Source organism: Seriola lalandi, unplaced genomic scaffold, assembly GCF_002814215.2.
Source record: "Seriola lalandi dorsalis isolate HSWRI2012SDOR001 ecotype SW California unplaced genomic scaffold, Sedor1 jcf7180002054482, whole genome shotgun sequence".
Taxonomy (NCBI): domain Eukaryota; kingdom Metazoa; phylum Chordata; class Actinopteri; order Carangiformes; family Carangidae; genus Seriola; species Seriola lalandi.
Window position 1 is genome coordinate 678,219 of NW_019525035.1, and position 21,020 is coordinate 699,238.

Here is a 21,020-nt window from a genome sequence, read left to right on the forward strand (position 1 = left end):
AGTAACTCTTCTGTCGGAAGGTCGAAGTTAAAGTGCGGGCAGATTAATTGCGTTTGTTGTTTTCACTCCCTTTTGTAAAAAGTGTAACTCCGACTGTAAAGCGTCGACGTTTAAGATAGCACCGTCGCGAGGGACAGTTAGCTGTAACCGCCGGCCGTACGTTTCGCCGAGGACTACGGGAAACGAGGACGTCGCTGGCGCGACGTGATAACTAGCATCTGTTTCTACCTGTGCTCCCGACCTGCTGCTGCATCATCTCCCGGCCCGTGAACTGCATGTTTCCCGCTCCGGTGAGTAACTGTCTGCGTCAGTTAAGGACGTAAGGATTTGTTTACACGTGGGCCCCAACGGTTAGAAATCCAGGCGCTTATTACTAATAATTTGAGCTGTTGTAAAGGCGGAACTGTCCAACCACAAACTAATGTGAATATAATTCAGTTTACTGTGTTATCTGTTTATTTTTTTGATAAATACACTCATTCACACAAATACACACAGACTGATAAACATACACATATAGGTTTTTAGATTATTGCCTAAAACAAGAAAAATGTTGATTTTTGTCAGTGTGTTTAATCTAAGTATTTTGTTTATTAATTCTTTTTTAAAAGGGCATCTTAAGTTTAAAGGTTACTTCCCCCGAAATTTGATTTGTTCTTTTTGTTTAATTGCTCTCTTATTTATTTTGAGTTTGCTCAATATTGTGAAGCAACAGAAAAAGAGTTTTGTTTTGAAACAATATTACAATTTGAGAGAAACTAGTGAATAGAAAATATTTTGAAAATAAAGACTACAACAGAGAAATTAGAATAAGAAAATAAATATATCTTTGTTATACATTATCACAAGGTTGTACTGAATGTTTTCCTAAGGTTTACTGACATTAAAGATACCGACCTTTGTTTGTGGGGAAATAAAAATATTCACAGTGTATGAGTGACATTGTCCGACAGTGGAGGCACCGTGCTATGATTTAATTGAGAATTATTTTGTTTTACATATGTTTATTTGTCACATTGTAGCCTGTAATAATAACAACTACTGGTACTCAGGATCCTGTTCATACACAATTTAGAATTTTGTAAACAGCGTTATCACAAATTATTCTTTTAAAGTAAAGTTTCCTATCAGCACTCAGCACAATTAGATATTGGATATTGTAGAGGTTTATGTATAGACACATACCTGGCATAGGTCATGGCTGACAACAGTAAAAACTCTTAACTGCCCTGAAAAACACAGGCTTGATAAGATATGATCTGTTCTTCAGATAAAAAGTCAATGAAAAGCTGCAGATTATTAGATACTTTCTTACTGTTACTGTTATTAGTATTTTTACCATGATTAACATTGGCTATGATTTTATATGGAGCTTTGGATTGAAATGTGTGCTGAATCATTAAATGTAATATGTGTATTTTTGGCATCAGTTTATACCAGTTTGTAGTTTATGGTTAGTTCTTGTGATATCTCAGCTTGTTTGGCTCTAATCATTACTGTCATTATTACAGTGATTATAATTATTTCACAGCAACAATGGTTTAAGTCATTTTTATTCAAGAATGTTAGACTCTCGCAGGGCACCAAATTTCACATAGTCTACCAAATCAATCAAATGTGAACATCAATTATAAACTTAAACGATACACCAAGAAACAATGTCGCCAGTATGGAAGACATTAGTGGTACATCGGGCTCTACAGTGCTTTTCTACTGTGAAACAAAAACAAACTGGAGTAGAATAGAAAATAGCATACAGATTTTCTGTTGCACTGGCAAAGTCACCTTGATGAAGACCACCAGCAGAAAAGCAATGAGCTCAAAATAAAGTTTTTTACTTCATGTTACTGGAGTGTTGACACCTTCAGGATTTTTGAAATACATTTAACAACAGTTATCAGAGCCAATAAATTACACAGTTTTTCAAAATAACCTCTTGAGGTGTTTATAAATTTCTTTCATTTTCAGTCCATATATGATCGGATTAATGAGAGGATGATAAATTACTAATTGCAATGTCATAATGAAGCGAACAGTTTTTGGAAAATTAGTTTCCATTCGCAGTAGAAGTATATCATATGCACTCAAACAGGAAAAGTTTAGTATAACCATCAAGTGAGGTAAACAGGTCTGTGCAGCTTTTTTCCTGACTTCTCTACAGCTCCGATAAGAGATTATAAATATCCTGCTGTATGTAAAGAGTACGAAGAACAAGGGGAAAAGCACAGCTTTCACAAAAAGAACCAAACCGTATATATTAAGCACAGGTGAACTCACACAGTGAAGTTTATAGACTGAGCTGTTACAAGCTATTCCTTTCAAAGTAAAGTTACACAGTTTTTTATTAGCATTCAGAACAGTCTGTACTGCAACCAGACAAGCAGGCAGAAGCCAGGCTAAAAGCAATAAAATATTAATAGTTTTTATTCTCATGAAAGTTGGATATTGCAGAGGTTTACATATAGACACATACCTGTCATAGGACATGGCTGACAGCAGTAAGAACTCTGAACCGCCTAAAGAGTAATATATATACCACTGAAAGAGACAAGCTGGGTAAGTTATGATCTGTTTTTCAGATAAAAAGTCAATCAAAAGCTTTGGGTATAATGCAGTGCTGTAAAGAACAGAGTTGATTAACAAAGCTGCAATGAAAATGTAGGAGGTTTTGGTGAATACAGATGAGACACACGATGGTGGAGTTACAGCAGATTATTAGAATATAACATGTAAACATGATCATAAAATACAGATATTTATATTTGTTAATTTCCACATACCCATCTAGAGTTATATACGTTACATTGATTTTACTATCCATTAAGCTTGTCTAAACAAATTATTAAGAGAAAAACTTACACTCACATATTGTACATTTAGCATAGTATTTAGTAGATTTTCTTTTATATACCCGTACCTGACCTTCACATGAACTTGTGAGCTTGATGAAATATTCGGGTGAGTACAGATATCCAAGCAGAAACGGAACAGTTTGAGTCTGTTGATTATTTTAATCAGTCTGCGTCACTCTCCATGGATCTCATTAAAACTTCCTCCAAGTCCTGCTATCATCTGAACAACTTCATCATACTCCACAGGCCTGAACCCAAAGATGTTGTACACCTTGTTGACTGGGCCTGTCATATTTTTATGTGATCATTTAACTAAATGGTCACTGTATTAAACTTGTCACTGCTAAAGAAATGGACTAAAAACGTTGTTACTTTCTGCACATTGTGCGCCAGCTTGCCAGGAGACGCGTGAGGCAGGTTGTTCCTCGTAAAAAACGTACTTTACAGTTTCTGTCCCGACTGAACAAACTGTGTTAATTGTTGTTGGTTTAATTTCTCAGCCTCAGAGGTTGCTACTTGGTGTATAGCCTTGCAAGCGACTCTATTAGTGTATTAGGTGGCCTGTTTTGAAGGCTCTTTCAAATGTGTCCTTCTTTTCCTGGGCAACAAAGGATCCAATGGGTGGATCATTTGAGGCCCAACTTATCCCAAAATTCATTGCACGCTGGTAATGAAAGCAAACAACACCGACAGAGAGCCTGAGGTTTATACCTTCCAATGTAAGCATTGGGTTTCATCTCAGTTCAACAGCTAACGGTACAACTTTTAAAACCAAGGCCCTTAAAACATTTAGTTTTTGTGAAAAAAAAGTTATATGTTGTCAAGGTTGCGCAGATGCAACAGTGAGGGAGTGCACAGCTACTGACACACACCACAAATTCTTTGTGGACCTCTCATTTTGGTTTGGCCTTCACAGTCCACGATGTCTACGAAGGGCCACACCTTCATAGCCTGTGTCCTCCGCAGGATGCACCCCCTGAATTGGTACAAGCTACAGTCCTTGGCAGGTTTCAGTCATGACAAATGACAACAGCATAAATGGAAAAGTTAAATGTTTAAAGTCTTTATTCGTGTGAACAGATGTGAAGTTTTTCAGCAAACAGGAAGTGTAATGTTGCCATGGCTTCAGTGAGTCACACTGTGGGTCCAACTTTAGCCACATTGTTCCTAAACCTATATTTGCTTACATTCTGGAAAATTAAGAATAGTCATTATCACTTCCTGTTTCCAGTGTGCCTATGGGCTACTGTGAAACTGAAGAAAACTTTTAAACCTGATGATTGTCACTCAAGTTCTAAAGCGTTTTACGTCTATGAGTTACTTGTTTGCTGCTAGTGTTCTCACAATTATGACATAGTAGGTCATAATCCACCATTGTGAGACTGTGTGAAAGTGCCTTGACTGCTTAATAATATGAGAAAACTGACTTCACTTCAAAGTAACAAGGTGCATGTCGAGAGTTTTTAATGTCATGAACAGCGACAGAAACTGCTGGTTGTTGGCCAAGGAGTTGTGTGTGTATAGTTGTGTCCCATCACTGGTGTGTGGTGCAGCTACATCACACTGATAAGTCTGTAATAATAATAATAATAATAATAATCCATGATAAACTGAAAAACACATCCAATTAAAAACTGGCAAATTAGCAATAAACAACAAAAACAAAACAGGTCTTCAAGGTGATCTTCAAAGTGGTGAATATAAAATGTTGACATCTTCATACACAGTGCACACTTCTTCAATACACAAGCCTCTGTGTATAAATGACATTACTGATTACAGGGTTTTATTTTGACAAAATAAATGTAATTTACTTCAATCAAACTGTTGTGCTGGATAGTTAAATAACTGCTGCAAAATAATCAATTAATAATCTTTACAACATTGAGGCTGAAGATAAGTTTAACTGTGTAGCAGTCACAAACATTTTTTTGGATTGAATACCTTTTCAAAAATCACAGACATCTTATTTCTGCAGGATTATTACAGAAGAAAAGACTGAACAATAATTATCTTTGTTGATGTATTAATTCAGTTTGTCTTGACAGAACAACCTCTTGATGTGTATAGAGATTTCTTTCATTTTTAGTCCATATATGATTGGATTGAATAGTGGATGATACAGAATCACTTGTAACGTCATTATTAAATGGACAGTTTTTGGAAAATCAGATTCCAGTTTAACCACCGTGACATCATACGTAACTAAAAAGGAGAAGTTTATCAAAACCAGCAGGTGAGGTAAACAGGTCTGTGCAGCTTTTTTCCTGACTTCACCACAACTTTGGTAGGTTATTATAAATATCTTTGTGTATGTAAAACATATGAAAATAACAGGGAATATTGTAACATTTAACAAAACAATCACACCGTACACAGATAGTGCTCTTGAACTCACACAGTGAAGTTTGTAAATTGAATTGTTACAAAAGATTCCTTTCAGAGTAAAGTTACAGAGTTTGGTATTAGCACTCAGTGCAATTGGCACTGTGATCTGACAAGCAGGAACAAGCCAAGCTAAACCCAGAAAAATCCTCACAATGGTTTTTCTCATGATAGTTTGATATTGCAGAGGTTTACATATAGACACATACCTGTCATAGGCCATGGCTGCCAACAGTAAAAACTCTGCACCATTTAAAGAGTAATATAGAAAGCACTGAAAGAGACAGGCTGAGTAAGATACAATCTGTTGATCAGATAAAAAGTCAATAAAAAGCTTTGGGTAGATATTAGTGCTGTAAAGAACAGAGTTCAGTAATAAAGCAGCAATGAAAATGTACATAGGCTCATGGAGGTTTTGGTGAATCCAGATGAGGAATATGATGGTTGAATTACTGCAGATTATTAGAATATATACTGCACACATCACCACAAAATAAAGATACCTGTATTTGTGCAATTCTACATAGCCATCAAGGGTTAAAAATGTTGCATTGAATTCATCATCCATTATGATTGTCATACAATAAATGTATAAATAAACAGGCAGGTTATGAAGTACGCTTACATGAATGAAAATAGTTAAAAAACAAGTATTTGACAATTACATACAACCTGTTTGGGATAGTTTAATTTACAGCTTCCTGCACTTAATGTGTCTTCACTCTCTCAGAGTTCAGACAGTGAACTGTCCAGCTCTGTGGATTGTTTTTATCTGACTGCATCACCCTCCATGGATTGTATCCATCCACTCTAAACCAGAAGCTATTGGCATACAAACAACTTCATCAAACTGTGGAGGCCAGTGCACAGGAGCATGGAATGGTTGGGTCCTCGATATGTCAGAGGGCCCAAGGCTGGATAGAGGCCCTTAAACATGGCAGAAATAATATTACATTTCAAGACCCCACATCTTCTTTCGCCAAAAGGCCAGAATTTTCTATATTTTTCGGTGCTCTTTTCATCAGGTTTTTCGCTTAGGTGTGCTCGCTGTATTTACCTGACACTCCTGGAATGAAATGTGAAGGAAACTTTGCAGGGAGACTTCAATGTGTAGGCAGCAAACTACGGAAAATGAGCAAACCTGCTGTCAGGTAGTCGGAAGGAGAGAAATAGGCTTGAAATGCGGAGAGAAGTGATAGTCATAGTCACTTGATAGTCTACAATGGACTTCACATGACAATACTCACAACTTGGAATACGTCTAGAAATATATTGATTTTTATTCTGCGATCTGCGGACCCTTACAGACTAAAGGAATATAAAGAATGGCGACATGGACAGACAATCAGACTTCACCATCGCTTCAAAGGTGTGGAGCTGCAAACATTTTAACACCTTTATGAAAACTTAAAAAAAAAAAAAAAAAAAAGTTCACCGGCAACTGTGTATATTATCAGTTGTATGCACAGGCTGCAAAGTGCCTGACTAAAATTAATTGGTCGCATTTCAGCCTAAAGATGTTTTAATTTGATGGTTTTATCATATTTTATTATTATCACCATATAACGTGTCCCTTACCCCTTTTAAAAATGTAGTGAAGTAAAACATTTATAGTCCATTTTAGCTGACTCACTTTGTACTTTCATCTGACATTTTTACATAGGTTGAGTAAAGGCAAAGTGTTGTCATGTTCAAGTACAGCCACAAAGCATGTAACCAGTCTAAATTGTGTATACAATAAGCTGTAGAACATGAAAAATGTAGATAAAACAACTATATGTGAAAAGTGGCTGCTGAAGAACAGATGTTCTGTTCTTAAAATGTTTACAGTGGACATTAAAATAGTGACTGTTAGACTAACACTCTAAAATGTGTAAATGTGTCTAGTTATAATCATATCATATGTAAGCAAACAAGAATACTTAATTCTGCTGTTGCACCCAGTCTTTATGCTAAGCTAATATATTTTATTGGACCCCTCGGGCCTGAACAACTCCTCAGCAAGCTGGAAAACACAAACCTGACACATCAGCTGATAAACTCTATCACGCAGTAGCATATTTACACATCTAGCAGACATGTACTGGTGTTCCAAATCTTTACTCTGTGCTGTGCTTCACTTAGTTAGGTGTTAGCCAGTTGCTGACTTTGCCAGTGTGTTTGGTACTGAGGATGTGGCATTCAGTTGTTTATCAGAGCTTGAACCCTCTGAAACATTCGTAATCATCTCTTCATTTTCAGAATTCCTACCTGTGGGTTCAGGCCTCCAGAGTTTTATGACACTGTTGACGTCTTAGGTGGAGAGTTTAATTAGACCCATGGAGGGAAAAACAGTCTGATAAAATCATTGCTCACACTCAGACAGTTTGATTTCTCAATTCAAACACACACTTAGTTAATTTGCACACATAAGCTATGAATTGTTGCAGTCTTCTGAATGACACATAATTTGTGTTCATGTTTGCCACTTGTCTAACCTACCTGTTCATTTTGGTTACATTTAGTTTTTGAAAACCTTAATGGATTCTGAATTAAATGTAACATATATAATTCTTGATGGCCATGTGAAACTGGACAACTATAGATATCTTTATTTTATGATTATGTTTACAGCTTATATTGTAATCATTTGTTGTAATGCCACCATCGTGGGTCTTATTGTCATTCACAAAAACCTTCATCAGCCTATGTACATTTTCATCGCTGCTTTGTTAGTGAACTCTGTTCTTTTCAGCACTAATATCTACCCAAAGCTTTTGATTGACTTTTTATCTGAAAAACAGATCATAACTTACTCAGCTTGTCTCTTCCAAGTTTTTATATTTTACTTTTTAAGCTGTTCAGAATTCTTACTCTTGGCAGTCATGGCTTATGACAGGTATGTGTCTATATGTAAACCTCTGCAATATCCAACTATCATGAGAAATACAACTGTCAGTATTTTGCTGGTTTTAGCTTGGATTCTACCTGCTTGTCAGACTTCAATTCCAGTTGTACTAAATATTAATAACAAGCTCTGTAGCTTTACTTTGAAAGGAATATTTTGCAACAATTCAGTAAACCATCTTTACTGTGTGAGTTCAAGAGTGCTATCTATATATGGTGTAGTTGTTGTACTTAATGTTGCAATTTTCCCGATGCTCTTCATACTTTTTACCTACACAAAGATCCTTATAATCTCCTACAGAAGTTTTGGAGAAGTCAGAAAAAAAGCTGCACAGACCTGTTTACCTCACCTGATAATTTTAATGAACTATTCTTGTTTGCTTACATATGATATGATTATAATTAGACTGGAATCAGATTTTCCAGAAACTGCCCGTTTTGTAATGACTTTGCAAATAATAATGTATAATCCCCTCTGTAATCCAATCATATATGGTCTAAAAATGAAAGAAATTTCCAAACACCTCAAACAACTGTTGTGTCAAGCCAAAGTGAACTAATCTATCTGTACTGATTTACTAGTTTACAAACCTTTATCTTGTAATAAAAAGGAAGAGATGTGAGGTGAAGATAAATTTTTAGAAGCACAATTTTTAACAATGTAATTATTTATACATTTACTGCAGTTCTTACTTATCTAACACTGCATTTTAATTGTTTAGTAACTACTGTAAGTCAGTCAGTGATATTCATATTATCATTGTTGTCCCTGCTGTGTTGACTACATTAATTTGAAATTACAGCCATGAACAAAAGAGTGTTTTTCTCGTTTCTTTTGTAATTTTACATTTTCTTGCTCAAAGTGAATGTTCAAATGGTACAAAACTGGACTTTAACCATCACAGATCAATATTTTAAATCCTAAATAAATAGTAAATAAATCGCAAAGCAAATACTGTATGACTTCACATTTTCATTTAAAAAAAGTCCTTGGATAATCAATGTGCTATTTTAGTAAATGTAGTATGTTTGCTGTTGCATGTTTATGACTGTTTCACCTTGGCGGTGCCCTCTCACCTGTGTGTGTGAAAGGACTTCTTTCTCCAAATCAAACCAAGAAGCTCCGGCAATTATGTTGGTCAAAAACATTAAATAAGAGGCACAAGTCAGGTACACTGTTGACTTAGGGGTTTAGGGTTCCAACCCTGAACCACAATGTTGACCGCTGACTGTCAAAAAAAGCATGAAATACCTCAAATAAGTTCCACGTTCAGTATTTTCATTTGTATAATTGATGGAAACACATGTAAGGATGCCTCGATGATGGATCCAATATGTTTTGCTTTATTTTCATGTTTCTAAAAAAATGTAAGTATTAGTTGCATGCCTAAGATAATCAAGGTGGTACTGACAGTATTTGCCACCAGTTTTGTTTTGCCTCCAGCTTACAATGTGACGTAATCATGAAGTAGGCGCGAAAAGGGTCTTTCTGTGAAAGCAGAGACATGAAGCGTAAAATATAATATTAAAAATATTAATCACCCCTCTATATCAGTTGGAATTGCATTTCATGACAATGAAGTAACGTTGTAGTATAATGGGTTGTAAAATTGGTTGAAAAAACAGTACACATGGATTGCCTCGTAATTTCAGGCCTGATGAGAGCTGATGAAGTTGTTCATGAAGAATTTAATGAGATCCTTGGAGGACTAATACATATCATAAAAAATCTTCCTCACACAACAGTTCACTTTCTGAATTATGGAGATGAACAGTCGCTCAAGGCGGTTTCAAACTCAGGTATCTGTAAATGAACAGGACAATTTAACATAGGTTATAATTAAAAGAAGTCAAAGTGAGACTTCATCTCTTCAATTTTATTCATGCATGCTTGTTACACATTCTGTCTGTTTTATCCATAATTTCTTAATTCTAAAGGAATCTTAAATGGAGAATGAATTAAATATAACGTATATTATGCTTGGTGGTTTTGTAGATTTGAACAAATACAGATATGTTTATTTTTTACTCATGTTTACAGTTTATATTCTAATAATCTGCAGTAATTCCACTATTGTGTGTTTTATTGTAATTCACCAAAACCTCCATGAGCCTATGTACATTTTCATTGCAGCTTTGTCACTGAACTCTGTTCTTCTCAGCACTGCTATCTACCCAAAGCTTTTCATTGACTTTTTATCTGAAAAACAGATCATATCTTATACAGCTTGTCTTTTTCAGTATTTCATATATTACTCTTTAGGTGGTTCAGAGTTCTTACTGTTAACAGCCATGTCCTATGACAGGTATGTATCCATATGTAAACCTCTGCAATATCCAACTATAATGAGAAGAAAAACCATCAGTATTTTGCTGCTTTTAGCTTGGCTTATACCTGCTTTACATGTTGTGGTGCCTGTTTTACTGGGTCGTGAGAAAAAACCCTGTAACTTCAGTTTGAAAGGAATTTTTTGTAACAATTCAGTCTTGAAATTTCACTGTGTGAGTGCAAGAGTGATATCAGTTTATGGTTTGGTTGTTTTGCTAAATGTTGCACTTGTTCCTGTGCTTTTCATACTCTTCACGTACACAAAGATACTAATAATATTATATCGAAGCAGTAGAGAAGTCAGGAAAAAAGCTGCACAGACTTGTTTACCTCACCTGTTGGTTTTAATCAGCTTCTCCTGTTTGTGTGCATATGATATCATAATAGTTCGACTGGAATCTGATTTTCCAAAAATTGCACATTTAATAATGACTTTGCAAGTGGTTTTGTATCAACCTCTCTTTAATCCAATTATATATGGTCTAAAAATGAAAGAAATTTACAAACACCTCAAGAGTTTTTTCTGTCAAGTCAAACAAGGCTAAATAATGTTCATTCACTCTGTAATAATCATGCAAAAATGTGATTTCTCTGATCCTTGGAAGTAATTTAATATAATAATGTCTATATTACTAATACACATTAAGGAATATCAGCAGCTTTAACAGTGTAATGATTAACTTGCTGCTCTCTATAACTATTCATCCCTACAGGGTTAGAGGAAGCCTGTTCCCAGTAACACTTCCCAAGTATCATTATGTTTCAGTGTAATGATAAAGTTCACAAGGATTGTCGATATTAATTACAGAAAATTTAAGCAATATATAATGTAGTACTAGTAGTAGGAGTAGGGATAGTATTATTAGTAACTTTATTTCAGATACATGGTTCCATATCAGTAAAGTAATTACTTAAAAAATAATGTATAAATCCACAGTAATTACAGCACATACAGGTATTTAATCCAATGTTTCCAGAAACAAGAGGAGTACCTTGTGTCACTTAGTGTGGGCTCAGTTAAGACCTTAATTATCACATTTTTTGATGCAATTAATTGACACATGCAGATATATACATAAAATTCCTCAGCAAAGCATGAAAGATGGGAACATTACTTTCAGTAGGCACTAAAAAGGGCTGTTTTCACATCATCTGTACACATATGAAGTTTGCGTGCCTGCATGTTGGCTTTTGCATTACAACAATGGCGCTGCACATCATCATCACACATAACATCCCTGATGATGTGACCTAAGTACCTTGTTTTATTCACTACATTTAGCACTTGGTCTGCCATAAAGAATGAAGGAAAATTTTGCTTCTCATCCTCCTTGGTGTTAACAATCAAGATAACACTCTATGGTTTAATGTCATACTCTGAGCAGTTTCCTGTAAACCACTATAAGGAGACAGAGCAGTAATTCTGATCAGTAACTGTAGGTCTTTACAGCCTTAAACAGGAGAAAATAGCTGTGTTTCATTATTGCATTGTTCTTCTTTTTTGTTGTAGGATACTAACATTGCCCTTTTGCAATATGTGTAATTTCAAATTGTTTAAGAAACAGTAAGAGTTTGTGTCTGTTTCTATTTAGGAACCAAGACTTGGAAGTGCTGTAACTTTTACCATTTTATAATAATTTAATCTGAAACTTTCTGTGAGAAAAATAAATAATGAATAAAAAATGGAAATGAACTAAATCACTTTGTTCTTGCTGTAAAATAAATATCCCCAGTAGTAGCCCCAGTTGCACATACTACCTCACCCGACTTCCTCCTCTGCCCCAGTCATAATTACTACAGCCACTAGAGGTCGCCTAACAATAAAAAAGTAACCATGGTTCGAAATAAGCTGCTGCACAGACGGCTTGTTTATAGGAGGACAGTTCCACTGAGCAATGTAGCAGAAACAATCTTACATTTTTAACACTTCATGTTCCAGACAGTAGAACAGGAATAATTACCTATAAATAAATACCTGATGCTTCAATACACCATAGAAATACTCGTTTAAATAATTAGTTTCAGCACAGATCTGCATGTAAAGTATGTATGTCCTGCTTTTTGTGTTTCTCGTCATCTGCAGACATCTGGCTAGTTAGCATTAGCTACACCACTACATGATAACAGTGCACGCATTTCCCTGAGGTATAGTGGGCGATGTGCCGCAGTGGGAAAGCAGCAGGGTATGGGCCTACCATTAGGGCGTATGCTGTTGGTACGTTGTAATGTGGTTGCCATGTAAACTGAGTTTTCTGACCATAACTCACTTACCAAACATCAGTGTATGGAAGAGGGGGAAGCACTGCTTTTAAAAGGGATGGAAGGAGGAAATGGGAGTGGCCACAACCATCACCAGCCCCTAACATGCTCGTCTATAGTGTACGATAATGGATAATTCCTAATCCCACCCTGTTTCCAAATGCACCTCATAAGCACCTCTGGCCTTCCATGCTAAATGAATATGAAAACTGTCTCAGCATGAACAAGGTGCACTTGAGGGCACTTAAAACAGGGCTAATTTTTGTTTTTATAGGATGTGATTATTACAACATGCAGAAAGGATTATTCTCAGTCAAAAAATAACATAGATGATAGCTGCTACATTAGCTGTCATGAGTCTCCACAGTCCAATAAACTGTGGCCTAAATACAGCATATGGTCATTTAGGTTGCAGGACTGCCATCCACTCTGCTTAACTTAGTTTGCTCAGAGGGTTGGTTATCCTGTTCCCTGTTGTATATGCGCCGCAGACACATAGCAGATGAGCTAATGGCGGTTAACTGGATATGAATGATGAGATCCTTATTTTACGGCAAGAACAATGTGGTTTAGTTAATTTTAAGTTTTTATTTATATTTTTCTCACAGAAAGTTGAAGAGTAAATTATTATGAAATAGTAAAACTTACAGCTCTCCCAAGACTTGGTTCATAAACAGACACACAGACACACAAACTGTTATTGTTACATAAACAATTTGAAATTACACATATTACAAAACATATATTGCTGATATTTTTTATGTTTAAAATACTAACATCTGCACGTGATCATTACATTGAAACATAATTATACGACAGTTACTATGAATGTGATTACTGGGAACAGGCTTCCTCTAACAATGTATGGGATGAATAGTTATAGAGAGCAGCAAATTAATCATTAATCATTACACTGTTTAACCTGTTGATAGTCCTTTCGAGTATTAGAAATATAGAGAAGTTATTATATTAAATGACTTCCAAGGATCAGAGAAATCACATTTCTGCATGATTATTACAGAGTGAATGAACATTATTTAGCCTTGTTTGACTGGACAGAACAGCCTCTTCAGGTGTTTGTAAATTTCTTTCATTTTCAGTCCATATATAATTGGATTAAAGAGAGGTTGATACAAAACCACTTGCAAAGTCATGATTAAACGTACAGTTTTTGGAAAATCAGATTCCAGTCGAACTATTATGATATCATATGCACACAAACAGGAGAAGCTGATTAAAACCAACAGGTGAGGTAAACAAGTCTGTGCAGCTTTTTTCCTGACTTCTCTACTGCTTCGATATAATATTATAAGTATCTTTGTGTATGTGAAGAGTATGAAAAGCACAGGAACAAGTGCAACATCTAGCAAAACAACCAAACCATATATTGATATAACTCTTGAACTCACACAGTGAAGTTTCAAGACTGAATTGTTACAAAAAATTCCTTTCAAAGTGAAGTTACAGAGTTTTTTCTCATGACCCAGTGCAACAGCCACCACAACATGTAAAGCAGGTATAAGCCAAGCTGAAAGCAGTAAAATACTTATGGTTGTTCTTGTCATGATAGTTGGATATTGCAGAGGTTTACATATAGACACATACCTGTCATAGGCCATGGCTGACAACAGTAAGAACTCTGAACCAACCAGTGAGTAATATATAAAATATTGAAAAAGACAAGATGAATAAGATATGATCTGTTTCTCAGATAAAAAGTCAATGAAAAGCTTTGGGTAGATAGTAGTGCTGAAAAGAACAGAGTTCAGTGACAAAGCTGCAATGAAAATGTACATAGGCTCATGGAGGTTTTTGTGAATCCAGATAAGACTCACAATAGTAGAATTACTGCAGATTATTAGAATATAAACTGTAAACATGATCACAAAATAAAGATATCTGTATTTGTTCACTTCCACATACCCACCAAGAGTTATATATGTTACATTAAATTCATCACCCATTAAAAATTAGACATTAATGAATACAACAGGCATAAAAACTAAAAATAAAAGTCTCTTATGAGGAATTTCATATACACAGAATGCACCTCATTCATTTACAGATATCTGACAATGCACTTTGATCTCCAGATGTGAGAGATTGCATTGAGTGTGTCAGCGGAAAGATTTTATGAGACTTGCCCCCACCCTCCATGGATCTCATTAGCTCCTCAATCAAGAGCTGCCATCATCAGCTTCATCATCAAACTCTAGCTATAGGTGGCATTAGTCTCTTTACATTCTTCTGTGATTACTTAAAGTTATACTCCTCAGAACATGATTTATAAATATCATTACTAAGATTTCTTTGTTTTCGTGACACCTCTGGTTACTAGCGATGATAGCAAGTGTTCTTTAACAATGAGGATCACAGAGATAAAATAGACATGTCAGCAATCATACCTTGAGCGGCTACAGATACAAAATGTTACTCATATAGGTGGTGACATTCAAACCATGATTGATTAGTATTAAGGGTCCAGAGTGTGCCAAGAAAACTTTCCCTACACCATTAAACCACCACCACTACCAGCAGCCTGGACTGTTGACTCAAGGCAGGTCAAGCCGCTGACAAATTCTGACCCTACGATCTGCTGCATCAGCAGAAATCTACGTACCAGACTATGTTTGTTCAGCGATCTACACAAGGCAAATAAAATATCACACTACCCGCTTAACACCTTGGAAGATGTTACTCCAAAAGTGGTTGGAGCCCAGCACTACGAACTGACACAAGTAATCCCTGCACACCACAGTGTTTGGCAGATACCACTTCCTCTGCCTCCCATTCAGGCATTCGGTTTTGGAAGAAATCAGAACCAAATTGAGTGAAACTGTTTGATCGGTGTATCCCAAATATACATGTTTAAACACCATTATTCCTGATAAGAGTGGTAGCTCTGTATGCACTTGGACCACAATATTGAATTTCATCTAAGAAGGCAGAGATTCACCTGAAGGATGCTTATGGACATACTTTTTAATGTTGTTCATTAAGGTCTGTGGTTCAATTGACAGAAATAATTATTTCCATGGGCATCTGTTAAAACAAACACTTGGAAAAATATCAACTTTATTTCCATATTGATGAACTTTAAATTTGTATAGAGTAATGCTGTATAATGATGCACATGTCCAAGTTAAAGAAGTCAACAGTGATGAAAGTTCATGCCCCCAGGGTTTGATTCAGTTCTTTACACATTAGAATCTCTTTTAGTCGAGAGTTTAATGAGATCCATGGAGGCTGAAGCAATATTATAAAAACCTTCCACAAACTTAAACAGTTCACTTGATGAGGACTTGCTTTTTGGAGATGAATATTCTCTAAGTGCATTTTAAGATCAGGTATCTGTGAATGAACAAGACACTGCAGTGCAAGTTGGATGTTTGTAATATGGTGAAAGTGAGAGCTCTTTTTTAATTAACACTCGTGTATGCTGATTAATTAATTAAACTGTTCTCTTACTTGACATTTATTATTATTAGACAGGATTAATGGAGGATGAACTTAATGTTACATATATAACTCTTACTGGGCATGTGGAAGTGCAAAAATACAGATATGTTTATTTTTTAATCATGTTTACAGTTTATATTCTAATAATTTGCTGTAATTTCACCATCGTGTATCTTATTTGGATTCACAGAAACCTCCATGAGCCTATGTACATTTTCATTGCAGCTTTGTTGATCAACTCTGTTCTTTTCAGCACTAATATCTACCCAAAGTTGTTAATTGACTTTTTGTCTGAAAAACAGATCATATCTTATTCAGCTTGTCTCTTTCAGTTTTTTTTATTTTATTCTTTAGGAAGTTCAGAGTTCTTACTGTTGTCAGCCATGGCTTATGACAGGTATGTGTCTATATGTAAACCTCTGCAATATCCAACTATCATGAGAAAAACCACTGTGAGTATTTTTCTGGGTTTAGCTTGGCTTGTACCTGCTTGTCATATTTCAGTTCTAGTAATAATGAGTGCTGATATGAAACTCTGTAATTTAACGTTGAATGGAATCTTTTGTAATAATTCAATTTACAATCTCCACTGTGTGAGTTCAAGAACACGATCTATATTTGGTGTTTTTGCTGTGATAGTCACTGCACTTTTCCCTCTGCTCTTCATACTCTTCACATACACCAGGATACTTATAATCTCCTATAGAAGCTGTAAAACTGTCAGGAAAAAAGCTGCACAGACCTGTTTACCTCACCTGCTGGTTTTAATCAGTTTCTCCTGTTTGTGTGCATATGATGTCATTATAGTTCGACTGGGGTCTAAATTTCCAAAAACTGCACGTTTAATCATGACTTTACAAGTGATTATGTATCATCCTCTCTTCAATCCAATTATATATGGTCTAAAAATGAAAGAAATCTCTAAACATCTGAAGAGGTTGTTCAGTCAAACCAAAGTGATGTGATGTATTAAAGACGTTATGTTTCAGGAACAGTGGTGTTAGTGTTGCTTATGTACAGTAATTTCTTTTGTCATAATAATGCAGAGATGTCACCGTTTTGATATTTGGAAGTTAATGTAAAGATTTGTTTCTAAACATTGAAGATCCCCTTCACTCTTCGTCATGGAAACAGTTAATGTTACAGTAACGTTGGAGTTTTTACGTTGTCTTATTAGGAAAGCAGGACTGGATTCAAGACTGCTACAGCGGGCCTGTAAAGCCCATCGGTAACATTTATGTGATACTGGGCTATACAAATGTGATACTGTGGGCCATACTTTCCATGATTCAGTCACCTGAATCAGCTACGTGAATTATGGAGGGGGTGTGGGTGGGTGGGGTCGCTTTCAACAACAATTTACAGGATCTTAATCAATATGTAGATGTGAAGCAGGATTTCTTTCCACCAAATGACCGAGACTATACAGTCAGAGCTAAGGCTTAGAAAAAGGCACAACCTGCTGTCAATAAATTTCACTAGAATGAATTGAAGAATACGACAGGTCCATGATCCAGTTCTCAAACAAGCATGGCCACTAACAACCACTCCAAGCCCAGAAGAGAGTAGATTTACAGATGTTCAAGTTGTCTCACAGATACACAAAATCTGACTTAAATAGTGTGTCCCATTCTGTGTGGTGAGTAGGAATGTGACAATACACTCAGCTCATGAGACGAGACAATACACAATATTGGGTTCACAAGAACGAGACAATATTTTAACACTATTTTTAAGAAAACTTGACAAAAAAAATGACAAAAATTAGTAGAAAAATAGTCTTTTATTCAGCTGGAAGTCACAAAATGCAAAACAATGCAGGTGCGTGGAAATGTTTTAACTAATCATCTTGTAATGAATGTCATTTAAGTTCTACTTTCTGAGTATGAATTATCATATGTAGTAAAAGACAGAACAATATACACACTGTAAAGGGTTTTGCCACAAACTCAACTGACTGGCTTCTCTCCTGTATGATTTCTCCTGATTCTCTTCAGACCTTATAACTGTGCGTGAAATATGCATGAGCTTCTAGCTTGTAATTGAAGCTATGTGTGACCTTCTAACTGAACGCCTTTCCACAAATCGAACATTTCAGGGTCTGTAAAGGTTTGGGACCACCGTGCAAGCAAAATGTGCGTGTGATGGGATGGTGGAGTCGCTGAAATCCCAAATTTTGGGATTTGCCAATGTCTATCGTTATTGCTGTGGCTGTAGCACCTGACTGTGGAAGTTGAGATGCAAAGGCATTTGTCAGGCTTGTTTGGCCTTTCAGTGTTTTCTTCACAGGCGCGGTTGATTTTAGTAGAGAGCTGTGGAGGTTCTTTAGGTGTCTTTGCATAGTGCTCGTGTTGGCTACTGTGTATGGCACTATTTTCTTACAGTGCTTTCATATTGTTCGTGCCTTGTCTGTCACTCTGTCGTTGTTTATTGTTTCCACCAGGTACCCAAAAGGGTGCCACACAAACAATTTAAAAGTGACAGGGGTTTCTTCACCGTCAGACTCTGTAATGTTAGCTACTGATATTGCGAGACAGCTTTTCATCTCAACGTTTTAATATCGCAAGATCTTGTGGCACGAAATCTCATCACACTGCTAGTGGCGAGCCCATGATATTTGACTGTTTAGGAATAATAAGCAAATAACTACCTGACAACAACAATAGGGTTCATTTTAGCTTTTTAAAACTTATCAGTTTTTAGGTTAAAAAATGTTTTGTTGCCTAGAAAGCCATTTGCTGCAACATCTCTGACTTCATTACCAAATACCACACACATTTACCCTCACGACATGCACACACATCTTTCTCCATCCAAGCACACAGGATCTTTCAAGTATTAGCTTAAAGCAAAAAATATATAATTGTGTATGTACAGCACGGAAAGACAAAAACAGGGAACAGTAAACATCAAATCCTAGAAGTATACATTGGTACATTGGTACAAGTCTATCAAGTACAAAAAGTGAGAAGAATCTGTGGAACACATATAGATACTTTCACTGTTGTCAGGTCTTACATTGCTGACCTTATAGCCAATGTGAACTTCATCAATACACCCAAAGACAATAATAACAATGTAAATGTTGTCACTTGTAAACAGGGCTCAGTAAAGCTATATACAATGATTCAGTGAAAATGAAAGTTGTGATGACTTGATAATGTAACTTATTAGTTATTATATGGTTCAATTTCAAGATACTCTTTACTGTTTCCATAATTAACAGTAAACGGTCATGGAAACAAATGTACATAAAATACCATTCAAGATTTCACATCTCTGCATGATTAGTTCAGAAGAAATGACAGCACTTTACAAAATCTTTGTTAAAACATCAGATGATTTTGTCTGGACAAAACAACCTTTTGAGGTGTTTAGAAATCTCTTTCATTTTGAGCCCATATATGAGTGGATTAAACAAAGGATGATACAAAACTATTTGTAGAGTCATTATTAATCGAGCAGTTTTTGAAAAGTTGGATTCCACTCGAGCTATACTTACATCATATGCACTCAACAAGGAGAAATTGATTAAAACCATCAGGTGAGGTAAACAGGTCTGTGCAGCTTTTTTCCTGACTTCTTTACAACTTCGATAAGATATTAATAGTATCCTCGTATAGGTGAAAATTATAAAGAGCATAGGGAATATTGCAAGATCAAATAAAGAGATAACACCATATGTAGTAATGAAACTTGATCTTACACATTGAAGTCTGTAAATTGAATTGTTGCAAAATATTCCCTTTAAAGTAAAGTCACACAGTTTAGTTTTAGCACTGACTATTGCTAGGACTGCAACATGGCAAGCAGGTATAAACCAACCTAAAACCAGGAAAACAACAACAGTGTTTTTTGTCATGATAGTTGGATATTGCAGAGGTTTACATATAGATACATACCTGTCATAGGCCATGGCTGACAACAGAAAGAACTCTGAACTACCTAAAAAGTAAAATATAAAATACTGAAAGATGCAGGCTGAATAAGATATAATCTGTTTTTCTGATATAAAATCAATCAGAAGTTTTGGGTAGATAGTAGTGCTGTAAAGAACACAGTTCAGAAGCAAAGCCCCAATGAAAATGTACATAGGTTCATGGAGGTTCTTGTGAATCACGATCAGGTACACAATAGTAGAATTAAAGCAGATTATTAGAATATATATAGTAAACATAATCAAAAAATAAACATATCTGTATTTATTAACTTCCACATACCCGCTAAGAGTTATGTATGTGATATTTAACTCGTCATCCATGAATGCTTTGTAAAACTAAATGTTCAGTAATAAACCATGTTATAGTATGTAAACAATGTACATTCAAAAAGAAGTCTCACTTATACGATTACACCAACATATAACCTTTACTGGATTATGTTATTCATTCCCAGATACCAGACCTCGAAATTAACTTGATGTACTCTCATCTCCAAAACCGAGAGTGAACAGTTACAGTCTGTGGAGAGTTTATCTTAGATTTCTTCAGCCTCTAAGGATCTCATGAAACTTTCCAACAACAGGGGTGCGCTAATAAGATGCGCACAGTGTAGACAGGTTTTTACAAGACCTTGTCACACACATTTTTTAGTTAAAAACACTCACTTTGAATGCTAGATTCTGTAAAGTTGCTCAGAGACTTAGATAAAGTTGAAAACAAGTATGTCTGGTAAAAGTACATGCCCACCAACCAGTGTAACAACTAGCTACGACCAAGCTAACAAGAAAACTTCAGTTGAAGAGACTTTCCATAAAAAATCAAACCGTGGATCATGGGCATCAAATTCAATCAAATGAATCACTTGAATAACTAGCTTAGCTCTCAGACCAAGGGGAGCTATCCAGTTGC

The 21,020-nt window shown here is 35.7% G+C and overlaps 6 protein-coding genes and 1 pseudogene across 6 annotated transcripts; 3 read left to right on the forward strand and 4 right to left on the reverse strand.

Moving 5' to 3' along the window:
• Positions 1 to 1,784: 1,784 nt before the first annotated feature.
• Positions 1,785 to 2,821, reverse strand: LOC111659530 (olfactory receptor 6N2-like; annotated as a pseudogene).
• Positions 2,822 to 4,878: 2,057 nt separating this feature from the next.
• On the reverse strand, positions 4,879 to 5,817 carry LOC111659561 (olfactory receptor 2T6-like). Its single transcript, XM_023412551.2, has one exon. It carries the CDS (start codon positions 5,815 to 5,817, stop codon positions 4,879 to 4,881), a length of 939 nt encoding a protein of 312 aa, XP_023268319.2.
• Positions 5,818 to 7,750: 1,933 nt separating this feature from the next.
• On the forward strand, positions 7,751 to 8,683 carry LOC111659562 (olfactory receptor 13C2-like). Its single transcript, XM_023412552.2, has one exon. The coding sequence runs from the start codon at positions 7,757 to 7,759 to the stop codon at positions 8,681 to 8,683; it is 927 nt and encodes a 308-aa protein (XP_023268320.1). The 5' UTR covers positions 7,751 to 7,756.
• A 1,387-nt stretch (positions 8,684 to 10,070) lies between these two features.
• On the forward strand, positions 10,071 to 10,997 carry LOC111659564 (olfactory receptor 6C74-like). Its single transcript, XM_023412553.1, has one exon. The coding sequence runs from the start codon at positions 10,071 to 10,073 to the stop codon at positions 10,995 to 10,997; it is 927 nt and encodes a 308-aa protein (XP_023268321.1).
• Positions 10,998 to 13,748: 2,751 nt separating this feature from the next.
• Positions 13,749 to 14,675, reverse strand: LOC111659565 (olfactory receptor 6N2-like). The gene has a single exon (XM_023412554.1). It carries the CDS (start codon positions 14,673 to 14,675, stop codon positions 13,749 to 13,751), a length of 927 nt encoding a protein of 308 aa, XP_023268322.1.
• Positions 14,676 to 16,208: 1,533 nt separating this feature from the next.
• On the forward strand, positions 16,209 to 17,135 carry LOC111659566 (olfactory receptor 11H2-like). The gene has a single exon (XM_023412555.1). It carries the CDS (start codon positions 16,209 to 16,211, stop codon positions 17,133 to 17,135), a length of 927 nt encoding a protein of 308 aa, XP_023268323.1.
• A 2,369-nt stretch (positions 17,136 to 19,504) lies between these two features.
• On the reverse strand, positions 19,505 to 20,431 carry LOC111659567 (olfactory receptor 13C2-like). The gene has a single exon (XM_023412557.1). It carries the CDS (start codon positions 20,429 to 20,431, stop codon positions 19,505 to 19,507), a length of 927 nt encoding a protein of 308 aa, XP_023268325.1.
• Between the last annotated feature and the right edge of the window lie 589 nt (positions 20,432 to 21,020).